This window comes from Notothenia rossii (assembly GCF_949606895.1).
Source record: "Notothenia rossii genome assembly, chromosome: 11".
Classification (NCBI taxonomy): Eukaryota; Metazoa; Chordata; class Actinopteri; order Perciformes; family Nototheniidae; genus Notothenia; species Notothenia rossii.
This window is the reverse complement of record NC_136910.1, coordinates 44,744,424-44,767,786: the sequence shown is the minus strand read 5'-3', so window position 1 is coordinate 44,767,786 and position 23,363 is coordinate 44,744,424. Positions and strand designations below refer to the sequence as shown.

The following is a 23,363-nucleotide window of genomic DNA, read 5'->3' as shown; positions in this document are numbered from 1 at the left end:
CCTAAGAATCCAGAAGGCTAGTTGTGTAACATCAATTTCTATAGGGCTTTTCTGAAATATCGGCCTAAACATTTTGTTCAGTTGAAAGACATATATTTTGATGATACAAGCTCCAAATATATGCTGATTCAGGTTAAAAATAGAGTCATGGCATGATTTATCTTTTGGTAAAGAGTGTACAGTGAGCTTCAGAAAGAGGGCACAGAGAGAGCCGGCCTGATATGCTCAGGAAGGTTGTTCTGATCTCAAGGGGTTTGCACAGCAGTGGCCTGATAAGTGGGTTTAACAAGTAATGACATGTTTCTCATTTTCAGACTTGAAGCAGTGGAGCGGTAACGATATTATAGATAACCACTGACTTGTTCATGCTCGTATCCACTTTCACTTATCAATTAAGGGTCAAATGCCACTATGGAAGGCTGACACTACAGGACACTACAGATGATGTTTAGAATTTTGTACCACATTATCAGTATAAAAACGGGTAAGAATAAATGTAATCACAAGAAAAAATATTAAAACCTGGACAAAACAAGCTATCACAAACCGTTTTGTCCTCATCACAAATGATAGCTTCATTTTTTACCTTAAAAGCAGCCACTGACAAAACAAGCTCAGCTCAAAGTCCACTTCCTCGCTTGATGTGTAGCTTTTGACTTCAGTTACTAATGTTAGCTCACATGAAAAACAACGAGTATGTTACATCTTTTAAACTTTAGGGTTTACATTGATGGTGAGATCAACTGAGTACATTTTTCTTACATTGCTGTTTATTAAATGCTGATGTTATAGGTATACAGCATATCTCCTATACAGGAATATCAACAGCCTTTATTGTTTTCCAATACAGCTTGAAAAAAAAATCTTTCAGAACTTATATTGGCTTTCTTGAGTTTGACCAGCAAGGCAAGGCAAGGCAATTTTATTTACAGTATATAGGACCTTTCAGCATGCGACAATCCAAAGTGCTTTACAAAATAAAAACAAAAGACATTTAAAAATAAATACAGCATTAACACATTATTAAATGGCATTTAAAAAACAGTATTAAATAAGTTAAGTTAAATTAAGTAAAAAATTCCCCAAAAATGTTTCTTCACTCACACATCCAAACGGTCCGCGACCCACTTTTGGGTCGCGACCCACCAGTTGAGAACCACTGATTTAGATATCCTTTAATTATAGAGAGTGAAGTTCAGTACATTATAATACGTTTGTTTCTAAGAGATAAAAAGATAAACAGATTATTGAATTGAAAAGCGGGCAATTTTACTCATATCACCAACAGCAAATATAGTGCATAGAAATCATCAACATAATGCTGGATTATTCGGGGTATGACTCAATTTTATTATGGGGCAAATTGAGTTCAGCAGTAAATGGATGGGATACAATAGGCTGCATCTAGGGCACTGACAATAGCAGTATTTTGTTTGTACCTGCATGAATGCCTTGACCTTGGTAAGTTTTGTGTTGTATGTAGATTGGAAGAGCATTGTAAGTGTTTTCATTACAGGAGGTAGAAGGTGATAAAGTGTTTTATCAGCTGTAAACAGGATACACGAAGACTAAGATGTAGTTATATTGGAAAGGATGAAATCATCTCTTGAACTACGCTGGCTTTTGTGAGGGCAATGTCAACAACATTTTCAGGGGGATCATTCATTTTGAGATTCTTCATGATTGTTGGTTCCACATGAATGCAAGTCAGTGCCTCTCATCCATTATTTGTTGCATGAGCTTATAGTAATAAGTTCCATTCAGTCATTGCCCACACAATCACACTAGTTCATCAGCAGAACTTCTCACATTTCGCAGTTAATTAGATTCAAGTACATACTCATGCCACTCACCCGTGCATTCACTTCCGGCACCATGTCCCATCACATTCTCGAGATCAAAGTGAATTAAGAGATTGTTTTTGATTAGATCCATTTTGGTTTCATTGCCTCACCAGATTTACACAGTGCACTAACTAAGCTATTATGCCAGGAATAATACTCCATTTAGGAAATCACGCTCCACTTGCTGATATGCTCCAATTAATGGTTAATAACTAAGACACTTACATGTGAATATGGAGGAAGTGGAATTATTTAAGGTAGAGATATCTCACATTGAATATTTTAGTATGAAGTTAAATCACGTGTTTTAATATAAATATCCAACATAGTGTGACTTTTAGAGTGTAAAGCTTTGTTACCACTGAGCCTATTTATTGCATTAACTGTGTCATTCTGGTAGTTAGTAACATCCATTTAAGCTGTTTATTTCCCCTTTTGACTTCACGTGAACCCATTAAGTACTACTTGTTTGTGGGTCAATTATGGCACAGCAAAAAGAGATTCATAAATGTTTTATTCTAACAGCAGTGTAGTTAACGTAAATAAATTGCATTCACAGATTATTGTGTGAATATTAGCACTCTGTTTTATTCTCTTTGCCTTACTCTCTCTCCGTTTACCTCATATCTATCTTTACCAACTTTTGAGAGAGAAACTGAAATTGATTTTTGTCAGCTCATACTAAAGTTGGAAGAAGAAATCGAAAGTCTACCCAAACTCAGCCCCCACTTCATAAGACTGATGGCAGCCTTCCTTCTTTGTGTACATCACAGTAACGTCGACATAAGCCTCATCCTTTTCAAACATCTCTCTCTTCTGTCTGTCTATATTTCCTTTCCTTCCGCTGGACTGAAAACAGTACCGGCCTTGTGCCAACACTTTACCCAGATGGACTCTGCAGGCATCTTGACGTCACAACTTGGAGTGATTTTGCAATTTGCAAATTGGGTTGGAAGAAAAAAGAAAGCCTTTTCTTGCTATATTTCTTAACAGTTTAGTTTTAAACTTTATAACTACTCATTCTGGCAGGATAAGCAATAATATTATAGCCACACTCCACTCCATCAAAAGCTTGTACTTTAAATACTTCTCAATAAATCTTATGTCTCATTACAAGCAGTGTATCTGTATGTGATCACATTTTTAAGAGCAGATAAGGACACTTGTCAATAATGTCACTTGCCTTACTAAGTGTTTCTATATTTGATGAAAGATTTGCAGCTATCTTTGTAAGACAATATGATCATTAAATAGACAGATGTGAGTGAACACTGACAGTGAGTGGAAAGTGATTTAAACGCACCTTATTTTATCCTAACCCATCAGCTCAGTACACTCACTTGGATATTTATACATCGCCTCTGTGCTGATGGTTTCTACTTTTTTAGCTGCACTATAACAGAATTTCAAAATAGCCCCCCTGATTTCCTGCAGTACTTACACTGCAGGAAATAACGCCCATTTCAGTTTTGAAGTGAAAATAAATAAAACAAGCCCGAGCAAACAGCTCAGGCCATCCGAAATAACATTTCTGCGTAGACCTTTACTGTGCACTGGAGCATAGGATTAAGATTCATTCTATATTATTCTGAATAGTTTGTGGTGTTTGAAATGTATACAGGATTTCAATTGTATCTCTGTCTGTTTGATTTATTACTGGGCCTTGCCTCCTTTTTACCATAAAAGACCCAGATGTTTTCTCTTTCATTCCGGCAAGCTGCTGCATAATACTGTGACAGCATTGAAATACGGTTTCTATGTTCTCAGATTGTGGGGTCTTCCCCAAATAAATAACTGTTAATAATGCCCCTCTAAGGAAAACAAACTTGCAAATCTGCAGTCTTTAATACGTTGTAGATGAGTGTTGCTACAGTAGTTGTACCGAGTCAGTTCAGCCAGATCACAGAGATTCAAACTGTTAAGCACTTTGATGTCCGGAAGTCTATCATTTTCAACCATATTGTTCTTTCTTTTTCTAATTTCTCAGGGTATTGCTCAGAACAAAACATGTGCACTGGTAGAGAGTGACATTTGATTTAATGTATGTAGATGTTAGAGTTGCTTCTATAGATGCTTTTTTCCAGTGGTTTGAAAAATAACAAAAAATACAACCAGCACCCTCTGTCTCACCCTTTCAACGATGTCGCTTAAATAAAGGCACTGGTTGCCCAAGAACATATTTGAAAAAAAATCTTTAAAAAGAACGATTATGTAACATCAAGTTAGCTGGATAACTACGTCGCTAATTACATGAAATTTGTGATGCAAAAAACAAGCCTCGATGACTGATGAAGGAAAAAACTACACATTTTAGTTGTGAAGATAATTCAATTGAATTGCTTTAAACCACTAAATGTAACTTTATTTCCCTTTTTTCCCGAAAATGGTGTCTTTTGCAGTCCTTACTATAAATGCCAGTACCAGTAGTGTAGCAGTATCAATTGTATGCATTTTGTTAAGTGTACGGTCAATCCCAATAAGGTGAAGATGGTCTCTAATGAAATTGTATTTACCAAGTGTGTGCCTTTGGGTGCTCATCTATCACTGGTAAATCACATGAACTGGTCAAATGAAAAAGTAATGCAATGCAACATGTAATCCTGGAAGCCCTAAGGAGGCAGCCTCTGAAATGCAGATGGAGATCCATAAACTATGCTGGGTTACATGGTGATCTAGATGTAATACCATTTACTTACGTGCCGGAAAATATATCAAATCCAAATACATGAGATCATGTCGCACTGTGTCTGTGTTGGAACACCATGTGCAGAATGAAAGGCTTGATAATAAGTCAATACTGAGTGGGAAGAGAAAATCGCTTCACAAAGTCATTCATGGGGGAATTACCATTATTGGATCAAAGTCTCCCCCAGTCTTTGCAGCTTGCCAGAATTTTCTGTTGAGGCCCTCATGGTTTACCACTTTCAGTCAGCTGAGCAAGGCTCTAAAAAGAACAGTGTGCCACATCTTCACTCAATATCGTCTCAGGAATAATTAATGGTCTTTTGTAAATAATGTAGAATGCTATAATAGAATGTATACATTAGTAGGATCATTTGCTAATTATTTTTCATAAGATGGCATTATGGTGATGGACAAATGAGATCATCAGGGTGAGGATGATTCCTGCATACACGGTCATTTGTTAGTTTCCAACCCTTTTTATTTCTAAATAGTTTCACTAATCATTAGTTTGGACTTGCAGCAGCTTATTTTTCACTCTGTCCACAACACAATAATGATCCTCATCTTTCTAGAAGCCATATTTCTGACTTCCTCATCCCTCATTCACACTTTTACCATAAAAAACGACAATTATACAAATGTATGAAAGTGGAGTGATCGAGTAAATACAACATATTGGCTGATAAGATGCATTAGGAACATTATCAGTTTTGCAAAAAAAAGTGTTTACAGACACGCCTATGTCTTCTTCTATCTCCTTTTTTAATGTAATGGTTGTTTTGACTGATCATTATGTTTATGATAATCGGAATCGTTAACATTGGCATAAGCACTGCTTCTGTACCAAAATGTTATGCAAAAATAGTTGTATAAATACAGAAAATGTGGAACTGGTAAATTACCTCGCTGAATTCTAAGCATGGGTCCCAGTTCACTGAGAAATAATATCTCAATGTTTTTCTCATATACAATTGCAGTCACGTTAGCATGAAGCTGCCATCCATTCAAGCCCAGCTGATATAGTTTAAGGATTGGAGCTACAGTTGTTTATGTCTCCACTCGATTTGATTGGTTGTTGGAAATAGACTGTTACCCTCCAGAGTATTTTGTTTGCTGACAGTAAATTTGACTAAAGTAGATAGTTCAAAATGATGTTGTTGTATTGTATCCCTTTCAACCAGCATTTGAAGTATTAGCCAAGTCATCCCTAAAATACAAGAATTGGAACAAATGACTAGAAATGAAAGGTTCATCCTTCATCAAAGCATTAAAAATCGATGCTGTCTTTCCCTTCGCACATCAGTTGCTCCAAACTCACAGCTTTTTCAATGACATTTTGTATTTCACAGGCACCATGAAACAACTTAAATCTTGAGGGAGAAACACAAATTATTGTGTACAATTAAAAAAAAAACTTTCCATTTATGGCTTTGTTTTCGAAATAGCTAGGCTCCACTGGAAAACCAAACTGTTTGTACATATCGTTTACAAAAATAACCAAGTCATAGAGTGCGTCCTTCTCATGTTTCTACTTCAGATGTCATTCACTGTGGTATTAGGTTTTCGTTTAATGCAAAGCCACATTTATACATTATTGAGTAACAACCACCCAGCCTGTAACCAAGAGTTTGTGTCCCTCATTTAGTCCTTCTTAAATTCAATATGCATCATGGGAATATGTGCAAGAATAGCAGAACTGACTGACTCACCAGGCATATAACATGTACAGTGTGAAAGGTAGCACGCATAACTGGAGGACTACAGAGAGAATGTGAAGGAAGTAAGGTTAGCCCCAAAAGCTGTGGAAGATGTCAGTGGACACTATAGCAGGAGCTGTGGGTCAACAGGGAAAATAATATTAATGTAAAGTCTTAAACAAAGTATCTAACTCTTAATAGAACATTGTCTGTTCCTGCAAGATATATATATTGTATCCTTGTATATTGCAGCAAAGTTTGAATTACAAAGTTATGACGTTGTTGGTCTTAAAACTTTAAGAAGTGCAGCCTTCATATGTCACACTTATCTATTTTTTATCCTAAACCAAGAGACTCAATTTCCATGAATAGACAAAAGCTCAGATAAAGTGTAATTTTTAAATAATCCTACATTAACATTGTTAAAATAGTGAACAGCTTAAATGTTAAACTACTTTGGATGTATTTCATTACAACATCAGAGCAGTCTTCATTTGACATTTTAAAGAAAACTGAGAAGCATTTATATAATATACATTTTAAAACAATATATTTTTAAACAAAACTGACATACATTGATAAATTACCTTAAATTATACCAAAAAACATTTGCCCCTTTACAGGCCTATTATGAAATGCTGCTACTGTTCAAATATGACGTGACTCAGTACAACCCAAGCCTTAACAGCTGCTAGTACATGTCAATCCTTACCCGCCTGAAGGTCTGTTGTAACGATCAGTATGAGCTCACAGATGTACAGAATTATGCCGTTGATCCTCCTGGCTCTCTCATGTACACAATGTAGAGTTTATTTTTTTATTTTTCCTATTTTTAAGTAATGTTTTAGTTCAAAGCCTATAAGCCTATTCATGTTCATTCAGTAAATATGCCCTGTGTTCTCATTCATATTTGTACAAGTTGAAACAGAAGAGATAAACAAAATAATGAACTTGCTATATATTATTATCCAATAATTTTCAATGTTTCTGCGCTCCATCAGATTTACCACTTTATGTTAAACGCTTCAAATGTCCACAAAACACTCCTTGAGGTTTACACTGCACTGCTAAGCGTCTGCAGACAACAAGGAACAAAGTAGCTACAAACATGATTTTCTTTTGGCCTGTTTTTGTTCTAGATATTTTTTTCCCACAGTAGATACATCCTTAAATGTTCCTCGTAAAATGCTGTGCCACACTGTTGCCCTTTACGACAGCATCTTGTCTGCTTCAAATAAAGTATTCGTGTTTTGATAACGTCAACATGTTTATAGCTAGGTGTAACATTTTTATTTTGTTTGTTTTATCATGAGTGGTTTGTTCAGGTGTGTGAAGTGAAGATAAAATGGCACAGACTTGTTGTCAGATATTCAGGATTCTTACAACAGACTGAAAAAAGGTCAAGATGTAACAGGGAAACATATCCTTCGAAATATGAAATGCATTTAACTGTAAAGGGAGGAGGACAGAGGTGAACATGAAACTACATATGACAAGTTCTGTAGTTTACTGACTGCTTTTATTGTTTCCTGATGTCATTTTAGAGTCGTCCATGTTGTGTCTTGACTCTCCGAAGCCAGTTCCCAACTCAGTTACTTTAAAACTGTGCCTGTCTTTCCTCGGTGCCACCTCACTTCGAATATCTGTCATGCTCTCTCAAGGTTTTTTTAATCCAGGATCAACAAAGAACCTTTGGCAACACGCTGTGTGATGGTCCTTTCCTGCCCGTGTCAGAGCTTTAGGGTATTTTTTGCTCGGTGTCAATGCGGTCCAACTCTAATTGAAGTAGACAACACGGTGCCTGGAAGGTGTGATGGACTGACATAGCAACACCTCCCAGCTATAGTTAGAGAGAGTACTATGATATTTATAGCATTTTTAAGTTAAGTCTCAAGTTAAGTCAACTCTAATCTAGATGAGTAAGGTAATTGCTTTCTGATTTCCCATTCAGACAGAGCACGTAATTGTAGGTTTCCATATTTAGGCAAACCATGTTGCTTTTTGCAGTTTACATACAAAAAAATCAGTGTTTTTTAATAGTTGCCAGGCATTAAATTGTTCTTACCCTCTGCATTCCTAATCTATAAACAAAAGCTAAAAAAATATCAATGAATAATTCAGCAGTTGCTTCACGCTAAACCTTAAGGTTAAAAATAAGTTGATAGTACACTATTGTTAAAAGGAAACAGTTTTGCCCTGCAGCTTGTCATTGAAAGTGAGCTGGAGTTAGTTTAACAAAAAACACATTTTGTTTAAATCAACACATCACAATTCACCCAAAAAGGCAATGCCGTCGAGTGCTTAGCTAAAGTTCTTTCAACCTTTTTTCTCTTCCAAGGTGCGCAGCAACACACACAAAGTGGCCCCAGGCTGTTAGAAATTGCTCTGATTTGGGCCTAAACATTCATACAAAGATAATACTTAACATACAAAAAACGATTATGATCAGTGAAAAAGGTCATGTAGGATTCAAGGATACCCCTTGCAGATATAATTAAGCATACAGTAACACTGCACTGGATTATGTTTTTGGTTAAAACAATTAGAAACAGGTAATCCGGTAAGCAATTTGTTCCACATGGAGGTGATTTTTAAAAGCAGAACTCCAAAGACACCATTTTTCCATCGCAGTTGAAACATCTGTTGCAAATGGCGAGAGCGATTTATTTATTGCGCGGTTTCCTTTCATGAACATCTGATGAATTACTAACCTAATGTTTAACAGCACCATTTCAATCTCTAGTCACCAGCATGATCAATAAATGAACATTTCAAATACTTTGGTTTTATGAAGTTAATTACTGAAGTTTGAGTAATTAATTCTGTTTATTTGTTTTAGCAGAGAGATGCAGTTGAGTTGGTATAATTTGAGGCTGATGCATTGATGCAAGACATGGAGCGTTACACTCCTTGTAAATAATCAATTAGTTTATAATAATAAAACTGGGACACTGGCAGAAATGTGTTTTGTATTCTGAATTATTTTTGAAATTTGTTGTCGTTCTGCCAGCCATGCATTGCATTTTGTTTATCTCAAAGATGACTTTCAAGTATTTTCAAATGCGCTCTCTGTAATTGGCTGTAATAAGAAGGAAGGAGCAGGACTTTAATATCAATATTTAATGTGAAAACTAAATAAGGCAAATCAAAGCTATTCTTGCTGGTTTTATTGATCAGTTGTTGACTTCCATAGTGAAGCTCTGAATGTCTGCGCTCCAAACATTATTACAATCTCTAGTGAAAAACAACTCTTTCTACTGTAAGTCATTTTGAGTTGAAATGGAAAGGTTAGCTGTTTGATTATAGTACCATATATCCTAGAAACCACTGTCCATATTTATCGGACTGTGAAGATACAAACATTGGAAAGTATTCAGATAAAATTGTGGTCTCAATGAGGGCTCTGGGGGATTAACCGACTTTAGAAGACGCTTCAAAGAAGAAAAACCGAGTCCTATAGAGCTAAATCTTTGTTCAGAATGCCAAAAATGCTGCTTGTAAGGCTCTACAAAATATTTCAGAACTGTATTCATAACGTTTTAATTGAATTCTGGGTCAAGATTCGATAATTATGTGCAGCCTTTTTTCATCCATTCTGTCCGGTATTTCTACACAGCTGCAGACAAAGATGAATCTACATTAATATTGTTAGTATTATTACTACTACTTTAAGAATTCATTTCCAGCTGCGGCTGTGTAGATTTCTTCTAATTGGAGTTTTCCCAACATTATTAATAAAAACAGAATGCCAGAATGTTTAAGAAATAGATGCAATTATGTCCAAAATGACAACATGATTTCATGCAACACAATGTTCCGTTTTAATGTTAATTTGTATTGGCATTTAGCCTTTCTAAATAACATTACAATTGACAGCATTTTCATTGCGGTCTGAAAACGGTTTGCTCTCCTTCTTGCTGCACACTAAAGGAGAGAAACACCGGTATTAAAGGGCACAATTAGCACTAATCTAACACGACCATAAAATACAAAAATATAAAGCTAAATATATCCAATCCAATATTTCTAAGGGTTAGGAACCAAGACATTCAAAGGCTTGATATGAATACCTCATTAAATGCCTAGACCTAGGTGTTTGTTAGACATACATACTGTACATCTACAGTATGTATTAGAGATCAATACAACATATTATAATGCACATGTGTGTAAGCCTTTTTTGGATCGTCCACTATTAAAATATTCCCAAATATTCAAGGTTGTCAGTGCCATTTGTAGTTAGCATTGAGAAAAAAGGAGAACAAGTATTTATTCATGAGTCCTCGATATCCATATCATGTTTTCGTATTCTCTGTAGGTCACTTCTTCACGCAAATGCACTAAAACCCAGCCTCCCACATGAGTTACGTGAACACCATAAACCCATTTCCCCCTATACTGCAATGCCATTTATCTCCTCTTAACCTCCTTTGATAGGTCATTAAAGACAGTCTTGGAGCTGTGGATTGAATCACTGAATCATGTCGCAGGATCCATCTGCTTCCATGTCTAATTTGGGGCAGAAGAGCACCAGTACATATGGCTGCCATATAACGTTTTATAATAATTGGCAGTGACGGAGCCATGAGGAGGATTCACTGGAAATGAATTGATAAGGGACGTGGCAGCAGGGAGGGACACAGAGAGAGATGGGGAAAGAATAAACGGAGGGATATGTTGGTTCATCTGCTGCAAATCTGAAGGCTTCTCGCAGTTCTCCTGATTGAATGTTTGCTCCATAGTTCCGAAATAACAGCCAGCATGTACTTCTAATAAAGCTAAGTCATGGGGCAAGAGTGAAAGCTGAGTCAGCATGTACTAGTATGAGTGCTGAGGCCTGTCCCCCTGGATGAGGACTTGTGTCTTTGAGGAATTGCAAAGTACTCAAAAGAAAACCTCAGCAAGTCTGCCCCAAAGCCTTAATGGAATATCAGGTTGGAAAAACTTTACTCGATGATTTTAGAGATCAGACAGAGTAAGAAAAAAGTGCTGCAGCGTTCTCCTGTCAGTTGTAAAAGCATGTGATGCTATTAGCAATCACTCAATCGTTTTTGTTATTATACTTCAGGGGCAGACTTTCACCCTTGGAGGGAAAAATTGAGATTGGATGGTCGGCAACTGGCCAAAAGCAAAAACCTATTGTATTGATTTGTTTGGCAAAATGTCGCTAAAATCCAAGTTCCTTCAATTGAAATGCCTCTTCTCCTTAGTGACTGGCACCACAATGAAGTGTCACTCAGCCCCTATGTAAGGCAACCCTGCTACGTGTACTCCTTACAGCTCTTTGATAGTACTAAGTGTGTAAAAGGACCTTTTCCTTGAGAGAGCCATCAAGATATTACCTTTGAAATCTTGGCTACATTATGAAGTTGTGTGACAACTGGCAGAAAGGACGTCAATGTTAAATGCTATTATGGAGTGCTGAATGGAGCGTTAAAAGGTGCTGCCGCCAAGTCGTGCTCAGGCAGGCTGACACATCCCCCACTGTGCGTCGGAGAATCCAAACTGAGTAACTGACGCTCAACTTTGGAGGCCACCACCTATTCATGGCTAAATAATAATAATAATAATAATAAAGTTGTATAGCACCTTTCATGCACAAAGTGCTTTACAGAACAAGAAGAAAACAGAACAACAATATTAAAATAAATATAGAACAAGATAAAATATCTACAGTGATCCTAAAGAAATTCCCTTGAATTAAAGCTGACAGGAAATTAAAATAGGTTCAAATAAAACAGTTTAAAAAAGACAATTTAAAATGTAAAATAAAAGCAAAACAGAAAAAATACAGTAAAACATGGACAATGATACCAGTGAGAATTGAAAGTCAACCCAAATTAAAAGCCATATTAAAAATATTTGTATTTGCTTTTAAACATTTCAAGGTTCTAATATCATGCATTAGGAGCCCCTGAAGTCTGCAAAGGATATATATATATATATATATATATATATATATATATGGGGATAATAGCATTATTGAGTCTAAAACCACCTTTTAATGATTTGGCATTCTCTAGTGCAGTGGTTCCCAACCTGGGGGGCAAAGATCGCAGGGGGGGCGCCAGGCCTCAGATTATTTACATATAATTGTAAAGCTATACATGATTGTCACTAAAAGCCTTGTCTCTACATTACAATACAATATAAAAAATAATTGATTTGAATAACAATTCAAGTTAGTAGCTATTAAAGGCATAAAAAGACAGAAATGTATAATTCTTTCTTTAATAGAAATGTTTCTTCTGCCTGTAAAGTGTCCAAACCGGGCTTTTCTGGATAAGCGCATTTTTAAAACATAGTCATTGTCCATGCCGGTTTCAGTTGGATTATTTGTCACAGTTGCTCCGATCAGTTCGGTCTCCTCCATTTTGTAGATTATTTACGACTTTTGAATCCACATAAACTGCATCGACAAAATCCGGCTTACTTTGAGCATGTGTTTTAAACAGTTTAATCCCTTTGTGGATTGTTTCCACTTCCGCGCCATCCTTTAATTTCTTCATACAGCGGGAATCCAAATGAATTAATCCTGAGTCCAATAACCATCAAAGTCACTCCAATAGTGGTCCTTAATTACGCTTTCATCCTCCTTTAACAAAATACTTCACATTCATAAACAAAATACTTCACATTCATATAGTTTGTGACAGTGGGGGGCGCAACTTCCAACAGGAGTCATTTGGGGGTGCTCTTGGGAAAACAGGTTGGGAACCACTGCTCTAGTGCAATTGTGTCATGATGTAAGCATGTCAATAAGTGTGTTTGATAGAATAAATTCCTGCAATCAAGACAATGTGCAGGAGTTCTGTTGCACCTGCAGTATTAGGGATGTAAAGGACACACAGACATCATATTCTTTCGCAGAAATCAGGCCAGCTATTTCTCTCTTCCATATGTAGAAATATGGAGACAGTAAATCAATGACTGAAACCGTGTCGCATGAAAAGATTCAGCGTACTGATTCAAGGAGTTCATTTCATCAAACTTATGGTTGTAGACTTGAAAAGAATATCTTTGTGTGTATTATTTTATTGTTTAAACATATTTTTCTCTGAGCTTTGGAATAGGATGCAGGATTTTTCTTGTGAACAAAAAACAACCTTGAGAGTCGATCTCAAAAAGACCTTTTCTTCTGTTTTCACACTGATAAGAAAAGTACAAACCCTTTCACCCTTTTTTCAATGCTTTCTTTTTGTTCTTACGGTCCTATTTGTTTCAAGAACTAAAGTGGGCAGCAAGAATAACCCAATTTGATTTATCTTAAATTAAATACCTCTTTCAGTAAGACTAATTGCAATATCTGAAAGCATAGCTAAAATCTTCCAAACCTGCTGATTGTTTTTTATTGTAGTGTGTGTGTGTGTGTGTGTGTGTGTGTGTGTGTGTGTGTGTGTGTGTGTGTGTGTGTGTGTGTGTGTGTGTGTGTGTGTGTGAGAGTTTGTTAGTCGAATTTCACATAAAACGTATATCCACTTATTGAACAGAACTCAAATTGTTTCAAGTAAACGAGGCTTTTAGGTAGGAATGATTGAGACAATAAAGCCTTTTGTTTGTGCCTAATCTGATAGAGCTTTTGGTGCACTTTAAATCAAACCCTTACCGTAATTGGCCTCATCGTTCATACACTAAAGTCTGCATCACTAAACATATCTAAATTCAATCTAAACTTCATTTCATTTTGTGGAAGTGCTCTTAAAACTATCAGACTGTAATCAGGAAATTCCATGTTCCTCCCTATGGAGTTCTTTGCTCATCTAAGCAGTGCGAAGAGTGTTCCAGTCTTTATGTGTACATCATCACCTTTCAAGCACAAGTGTGAGCATATGTGTCACACGATAATACCGACACCAAAGATCAGCATGCAAATAAATGTATGTTTCGTGGAGGTGTCTGTGTGCGCAATCTGGATGTATAAAACAAACTGTGATTGACAGAGGGAACAGATGGCGATGAAAATCACAGTTTTATTTATTCAATTTGCATTTAAATAATGATTTCTTTTGAGTGAACCGATACATCAGGAATCATATGTGCCTCTGCTTTTCCTGAAAAACAAAGTATGCCGAATAGGAACCGCTTGTTTTATAACAATAACACCATGTTTATGCAGCTCTCTATACTGACAATTTTATCAAACAAAGGAAAGATACTTACATGAATGCCTAATCACTGACTTTCAGCACCTGGATATGCCAGACTCAACACGAGTGCCTCCTTTTGAATCCCAGATAGCTTAAAGAAAACCTGTTTCTATCCTCAGGGCAGGGATATTTGTTTGAGTTGTTTCTGTAACCCTCAGATTTACAGAACTGCCTGTAATATTTGCCCTTGGAAAGGTTTTCTGAATGCATTTCTTAGTGCAAACAGTAGAAACACATCAGGAACATCCACACAAATATTTTTACAGCATATTTTTTATACAAACACAAAAAGGGAAGAATCCTCTGTAGTTCAGTGAGTTATACTCGCGGTTTTTATACTTTTTCTTAAGGTTTAAGTTCAAGCTTTACACAGAGAAAAAGGACCTTAGGCAATTTAAATGAAAAACGTTACAGAACATTGGTCTAAGGACAAACAAGAAAACTGTTTTTTTTATATTCATATCGGAGTAATACATGGACACAACTGAAAACGAAACTTCAGCTTTCTTTCTTTTTACCATTTGCAAATTGTTTTAGCCACACATTAATTTGGTGCGATGGAGTCTTAAGTGTTACCACGCCATATATATTATTGTATATAATATAGTATTGCTGATGGTGTGATTGTATATACTTAATCATGTGGTTGTTTTTATTGTTCTTCTCAGGGAATTTGCACGTTGGAAGGTGAGGAACACTGCCATCGAGAGGAGGGACCTGATCCGGAACCCCGTGCCGCTCATGCCTGAGTTCCAGCACAGTGTACGCCTGCTGGGCCGCAGACCCACGACTCAGCAGTTCATCGACACCATCATCAAGAAATATGGAACCCACATACTCATCTCAGCCACCCTAGGAGGTAACTGAGGTTTCATTTGCTCACTTCCACACTTGAGTCACAGTTTTACACCCGTTTTTTTATGAATATCACACAGGGGTTGTGGTTAGCTGACATGCTACATTGAAATGACCTAATGTGCAAGGTTCCTTTCAGAGACATCATTTATTGAGATAGTCATTTAAAGATACAATGTTTAAATATTAACTTTAAAGGACCAATTGGGCTGCAACACACAGTGTGAAAGGTGGGTTTTTCCCAAATATAAGCTGTCTGAAACTTTTGTATGACTTCCTTTCTAAACAGTAAAATAAATGCAATAAATGTCTTTGAAAATGTGAATTTTATTAATTAACAATAATGAACATCTATTATTTAAAATCAGATAACGGTTTCATGAATATGATAATTTTCTAGATCTAGGATTAGGCAGCAAAAACGCTTTTAGCAAATTAAGGAATACATATTTCTCTTTTATTTTCTCCAAATTAATATCGCAATTATTTTGTCATCATCTTATTATTCTGTTGAATTCGACACCGTTGCGTCCTTCTGGATAATTCCTCCGCCTCTTTGCAACAATGTCAAACAGTGATGGAATTTTAGGCCACATTGTTCTCTCTCTCAGCAAAACTGCAGCTGTGTCACAAGCAGGCAGGAACAGGCGGATAGGAGACATGTTCAACAACTAAATAAGATTTTTATCAAGAAAAAGATTAGGGCAACTTGAAATGAAGATCAGGAGAACCATGTTATAAGACATACTTGCGCCAGAGCAGCTCTTACATCCTTTAGCAAAGCCAAATGAGCATTGACGACTAAGTAGCATTTTCTAATCTATTTCCTTACATTTGAATCAGGTTTTCATTTGTTACTGATTTTAATAAATGATAATGTGTAACATATAAACCCTGCATTTAAATGTAAATCAAGGTTACACTCAGGCATATGGATTTGTCCGTTGTTCAGGGTGGGTGACTTGCACAGGATCAACTCCACATCGACCAAAGCAAATGATAAGTCTATTCTGAACAGGTATTCCATCTCGTCTGGCTTAAGTGGATTTTCCAGCAGTACAGTGACCCAAAACTTGCATCAAAGCTGTGACAGGACTATCTTAAATCCAGAGTCTCCTAACTGCTTCCCCACCAAACACATGTGGGAGAGTTTGATAAGTGAAAGGGCAAGGCACACTGCAGCAGCCTACACATAATGTGAATTCTCCCAACCTGCAATATTGTGGAAGCAAGGTGTTGAAGCCAGCTGTGAGCTATGAGCTGTGAAAAGTACAGAGAGCTAAAACTTTCAAAGAAAAGTTGTATTTGATCAGAAATAATAAGTATGCATCAACTATATATTACAGCCTCCCACAGGAACATGAAATGCAAATAAGACCATGATGCAATTAGCACTTTCCACTTTTCCCATCTACATTTCTTCCATAATGGGTGGAACGACCAAATGTGATAACAAGGTGCCAATTCCATGAGTCTTCAGTAATTCATCTTCTGAATGAGCTTCCTGGAAGCAGCTGACAACACGGCTTCAATTTCATTTGCAACACCCGAAGACCATTATAGTCATACATATGGTAATTGCATTTTTATGTTCATGCCAAATTTAACCTGAAGATAATCTTCTTCATAAGTGCTTTTACGTACACAGACCTCTCAGGTAAATAGGGGGAGGATGATTATCATATGTTTATTACTGAGATTTATCTTCAAGAACTGACGTATAAAAGAAAAATAAGGGATTCACTCAGCACATTTCTGATGTGGGAAGAAGCCTTCACAGAAGCTAGCGTTTACAGATAATCTTTTTTTATCAAGGGTACATTGTTATTTTTTTCTAATGAAGACATCTTTTAATGTCTTTATTTTCAAATGTGGCAAATTCATGTAATTGTTTTGAAGCATTATTTCAATGTATAAATCCCCTGAAATTCACAATTTAAATGCACTCCAATTATCAGTAACAAGAACCCACTGTGGAAAGGCGAATAAATGCCTCTAATGGACGATTTCAGAACGTTGGATGTTATTCCCGAAATAAAAGTTAAGCACCCCTGCTGTCGAAGTCTAAATATAAATGGCTTCTTCCTCCAATCTCTTATGTTATCTCGAGCTCTGAGGGACACATGAAGGCGGCTTACTGTTCTTTCTTTGCCAACTGCATTTCAAAGATAGAATTATTAAGATTATTCACACTTTTACTCCAACCCTGCATTGTATGCGTGAAACATTGCCAAGTAGCAGCTCCAGTTGTGTGAAAGGATATATGTGTTGCTTTGTAATCTCATAATCAAATGCTGAATTATTCAATACATTTGTCATGTTTTCCCCTCTTTTAAGTGCAATACAGTGCAATACAGACAGACATGGGGCATCATTGTTTTTGTATTAAGCAAGAAAGACAATTTAGTGTAGTAATAATGGTCAATTTAGCAGAAAACCATTGACGTGGAGATCCTTTTCTATTATGTATTCTTGTGAAGCACTTTGTGATCTTGCTTTATGAAAGGTGCTAAATGAAATATATTGTACTAACTTAAAAAATACAGTCTGTATTGATCTGTCCAACAATAACAGAACACATTCAAACATTTATTTTATGTCAGTACTGATACTTCGACTAGAACCATTGATGCTTAAGCAGTTAGCGAAGAAAGTGGATCTGGAAGGACACTTTAATTTGAAAATGTTGCAGTCTACTTAGTGTCTAATACTAGGCTTTAATAATTTAGCTAAACTGTGCAGAGAAATATCAGGTGTGACGGGTTAGAGTTGCAATATCGCATACACCATTCCGTAAGGGGATTCGTGCTGAGACACTCATTTTGGAAATTGGAAATACAATATTGGTCTGAAACATTATATGAAGGTAAAATGTAATTAAGTGTGTCTAAGCCAGGGACAATGCAACTGCCCCCAATGCACCAGGTGGCTAGAATTGGACAAATAAGCCACAAAAATAATCCCAGTATCATTTTCAGCCACAGCATCCTCCCTACTCACATCGAATTGCATCCCCTTATATTTGTCCTTTTCCCTTTACATGCCCTGTCTTTCATTCATTTTTAACCTTTGCCTCATCTTCTCTACTTCTGAGTTATCACCGTATTATCTATAACCTTGAGGCCATCTTGTTTCAAGATATGGGTCGGTACACTCTTATCTCAATCTTGGGATTGCTCATTAAAGAACTCTGTTATATGAAGCAGGTAATGTGCACAGCAGGCTAGTGATGAAGTGGCCAGAAGAGGCTAAATCTCTCTTTAGCCACCTACACTTTTTGGTCTTAAGAGCCATTATACTCGAGAGGAAAGAAATAAATGCTCCTTCGCACAGGAAACTCAGAGTTGAGGGTCAATTGTGAAAATCCCCATTAGACATTTCTTCTGAATGAGTAGACATGATTTTATTGCATGACCAGGAACAGTTGTTATGGCACCTAGGTTTTTTCCAAATTTCCTTTTTTACCATTATGGTTACACAAAGAAAATGCACATTATTTTGCTTTTCTTCAGGTTCCCCATCTCTATCTGGCTGAGTGAAATATTACTGATTTAGCTGATAATCACTGACAAATAGGGACCTTTACGGATGTATTTGGGTAGCATCAAACCCACATAAAATATATATTTTTATCAAACTTTGTAGCTAATTTTTATTATTTTATTTGTATTCTATTGTAAACTGCAATATCTGACTTGGATAGTCTTTTTGTTGATTACTGATTCATACTGAAGTGAGAAATACACAGCGGCACAAGCTGAGGAGTGCTGTTTGGTGTTAATGGTACATGTGTGGGTCACTTTACCTGAGCTCCCATAAGGAGGGTCTGAACTCCTATGAAAGCAGTGAAATCATACATCTGTGGGGGTCGCTAATACATAACCAACAACCATTATTTTAATCACAAATAATGCATGTGTCAATGTAATGAGTATTATTTATGTTAGCGAGGTAAATAGGCTAAAAGAAAAACATGTTTTCCAAAAGAACTACGCATCGTATTCTCTCTTGAATGACAATATGCCTGCACTTCACCTCCAAGGTGTGCAATAAATTATTGCTCAATCTATGCCTGTGAGCGCAAGCTGAGATGATGTGTTGTGTGGTGCAGTGGGTTGTGCGTTGGTGTTCGGATCAGGGGGTCAAAGGTTCAAACCCCAATGCAGTCAGCATGTGGTTGTGTCCCTGGGCAAGACACTTCACCCCAAATTGCTCCTGTGGGGTTTGCTCACAGTATTGAGTAAGTTGCTTTGGATAAAAGCGACTAACAAGTGACATGTAATGTGGTGTGCGTAGTTGAACCTTTTCACATTTAAGTTTGTAGCATGGCTGCTGCTGTGTGTGGTTGTGTGCGCACACATTAGTTTTAAAACCCCATACAACTCAGATTATAACTCGAACCCTGGAAGTAAACCATTTCTATATTCATACATTACTTTGCTCTTGCACCACTACAGCTAAGTTATTATGTGCACTGTTGTATGTCTAGTAGTGCTATGTATTTGAGTGGGTCACTTATTGTGCAAATGTACAAGGACGCAACCAAGGTTAACTACCTTGCAGGCTCATCTAAAAGAAGACTGAAATCTAACAAACGATGATGTGAACAATGTACAATTATAGCATATTCAATCAAAACCTTTGCAAATGAGGAATGAAAGAGTTTCAACCCGTTTGTTATGTCCCAAAGACAATAAGCTTTTTGTTGAGTCAACAAGGGTAAGGCAACTTTTAGGGTTATGCACATATTGTCTGCACCGGAACAAACTGGTGGGGTGGGGATAGAGGACGGGGTCTGTGGTCTCCTGTGTTGACACACTTTTTATGTCGAGCCATCCAGCCTTCCTTTTTCCCTAAGACATTGTGCCACAGTAAAACGTCCCACTTCCTCTGCCTATGGCACCGACAGACACTGTGCTATTGTTTTTTGCTGAGGACACTCGTTTAATCCTTTCAACGGATTATAAAATGCCATCCCTTTTCCAATTTTTAAAACCAAAGCCCTAACTTAAGTAAAGTATTAGGATTCTACGAGAGGAGTTTGACCTTTTTTTTTATGTCCTTATCTTTTTCTTTGTATTTTATTGTCCCTTGGCCTCTTTTCCTGTCTCAAACAATGGTGCCCGTGGTGCCTGGAAGCACTTGGCATCAACGCCCCCAGAGAACAAAAACTGTTTGTGACAATAGCCTTTGATTATGTCTGGATTTATGGAGACACTCTTTACTGAATATAAAGGTTTATAGATTTAATTCGTATTTGACTGGTTGCTAATGCTGAAGGAGAGGTAAAGAGTGCTGCGGGGGATGACTCACTTCTTCTGCTGCAGTTGTTGTAGTTTGTAGAGCACAGGTTTATTGCAAGATAATATGGCAATAATAGTCATATTAATATTGCCATCTTTAACTGTTGTCATTTTTGCAAGTTGGAATCAAGCGACAAACACTGGGGCAGAGCCGGGAAGCCCATAAGGAAGTGCCACAAACTGCAGTTCATCTATTGGCCGATAGGGGATGGCTGCAGAAAGGAGCAATTTCCATAGACCCCCATGTTAAAAAGACCAACTTTACAGCAGAAATAAACATGTTTCTACCCCTGGATGCAATAAAAAATTATTCTGCATATAGTTTGATTCCACCTTCATGACAATGAATTGGGGAGTGAATTTTTTTATAACGCACCCCTTTTAGTTATATTAGGTCTTAATGTGTTTGCATAAATAGGGCGTGGTCACCTTGAGTGACAGGTCTCTGTGGCAGGGGCGGACTGGCCATCGGGACGTTCGGGACGAATCCCGATGGGCCGGTACTGAAGTGGGCCGGTCCGACGAGGTTGGCCGGCCGGTAACCGGCAGGGCTCGACATTATAAATGGCCCGCTGGCCCGGAAGCACTATTTAGACACCCCGGGCCAGCATAACGTACTTTCTACTTGCCCGCTCGGGCCACTAAAAATATTACTTTAAAAGAATTGTCCTGTGGTATTGGTATTTTGACGAGCAATTTAGTTAAATTGTTTCGTTTATCAACGCTACAACATAGAGTTCCGTGAGTCGGTTGTCGTTGTTGGGTGAAAAGCAAACAGCTGTTTGCTGCGGAGCGCAGCGCGAGCCGTCTCCCGTGAGCGGGAGCGCGCTCCTTCACTACAGACTATCGCGCCACCTAACCATTCGCCAAAATGTTTTTAATACCAGCGGTAACCGGCCAAGCGCCGGGCAAAAAACAATCTTCAAATAAAAGAAAGTTACCGGAGGAGTTAAAGGAGAGTGACAGGGAGCATGAGAAGAAGAGGGAGAGAAAGTTTCAGCCAGCTTGATCGATGGAGTTGGCTTCTAGTGGTGCAGTGACGCTTCCTAAAACCCTTTTATAATCTATCGATTAGATTTATGATTTGAACATTATAAAAGTAGGGTAGACATGTGGAGATTATCGGGCTGAACAAAACGTGCATTTATCAAACAGGTTTGTTTTCCACAGACCTTATTTCCAGCTATTTTCCAAAACCCTTTTGAGAAATCCCATTGCTTTTTGTCGAGGGAACCAGCAGCTTACTTCCTGGTTTAGGGTGCGTCACTAAGGTCTTCTGTCGGCTCTGTACATCAATCCCGACCTATGCTGACAAGTAAGTGAAGAACATTTCGCCTTAAAAGTATTGGCGAAATGTGCCAGCAGTTTAGGATAATGAAGGTTCTAATCAAATCAATTACATAGCCATTACATGTCTAACTCCTAATGACAGGAAGGCAGAATGTGCATTATACAAATAATAATATTCATAATAATAGCAGACATTTTTTAACAATGACCACAACATCATTATTTTAATAAACCAAATATGAACAATTGAGGAAAATGAGGAAGAACTGATGATTCAAATGTTGTAGTACAAGTAGTAATGTAGCTTGTGCATACATTACTACTGCAATGTGTTAATTTTTTAATTAGTCGATTTTTTTTAGGACGAATGCTCCGGGCCAGTGGTTACAATGGTGGGGCCAGTGATAATATAATGCCAGTGGCATTTTACCCTTAATGTCTACCTCTGCGGTAAGTCACTAGCACCGCGGTGGGCCGGCGGTACCGAAGTGGGCCGGTCGAGAGTCCCGGGCTGATTTGTAGTCCCAGTCCGCCCCTGCTCTGTGGTGACTGCTGCTTCTAGCTTTCTGTCCCTGTGCTAGCTCGGTTAGCTCTGTTAGCTCCTGGATGCTACAGGGGCTCAGCTGCGAGGCTGATCCGGGGAACACAACTTGAACTCGGACGTGTTTGTTGTGTTGGTGCCTGGTGGAGTATTCTTCATTTAAATATCAGACTTATCTTATGCCGCCTCGTCTCCGCCTATTTGCCCTTATTTGAATCAGGCTAGAGCAGGCAGCGGCCGACTCCGCCTACTAAGGGCCTCTCAGCAACTCTGCAGAAACCATCAGAAACCTATGGGTGACGTCACGGACACTACGTCCATTTATAGGCCTACAGTCTATGGTTGGAATATGATAATGGAATACTCTTGTAAGGGTGAAAATGTAAACTAGCATTTAAGAGAAGAATATTTTCTGTTCTTTCTCTGCTACTTACTGACAGCATCTGCCGGAGATGTTTTAGGAAATAATTATCAATTATCTGCTGCTTTTCTGCCGTCTGAACATTTTAACTACCTCGTACCTCCCGAAGCGAAGTCACTGGCATATGTGGAAGCTTTAATGTAGGCATCAAGGGATATGTATTTTGAAGTTCAACACCTGACCTGACTGCATCCTGTGTGCATGCTGTGGGCGGAAAACACTTGAAGCCAAACCAGAATGAACACATCTTAGACTTCCCAGCAAAGGAGACCACGACTGTGAGTCGATGCCTAAGCATTAAACTGAGTTCTAAAGCTTTAAACTGAAATAATACATAAAAACAGTTTGACATAGATGTTTGACGTCTTTGGTTTGCCTGCAGCCACTGAGAACAAAACTAAAGGTGCTTATTGACTGTAGAAGTCAAACCTTTGTGTTCAGTCGATGCACAACAAAGGCTGTGCTGAGTATAAATGCAAGAGGAAGGTAGTGCTACCAGAAAAGGTGTGAAGGACTGCATTTGCATTTTACTAGAGCTAAGCTAAAGCTGTGAGGGTCATATTTCACCCCATCTGTCATT

At 37.7% G+C, this 23,363-nt stretch overlaps 1 protein-coding gene across 1 annotated transcript in view; it reads left to right on the top strand.

Annotated features, from left to right (window-relative positions):
- brinp1 (bone morphogenetic protein/retinoic acid inducible neural-specific 1) overlaps positions 1 to 23,363 on the top strand; it is a 106,053-nt gene that overhangs the window by 32,497 nt on the left and 50,193 nt on the right. The window contains exon 3 of the mRNA XM_079658361.1: positions 15,042 to 15,232. Within this exon, the coding sequence (XP_079514487.1) occupies positions 15,042 to 15,232 (191 nt within the window). The remainder of the gene's footprint in view (positions 1 to 15,041; positions 15,233 to 23,363) is intronic.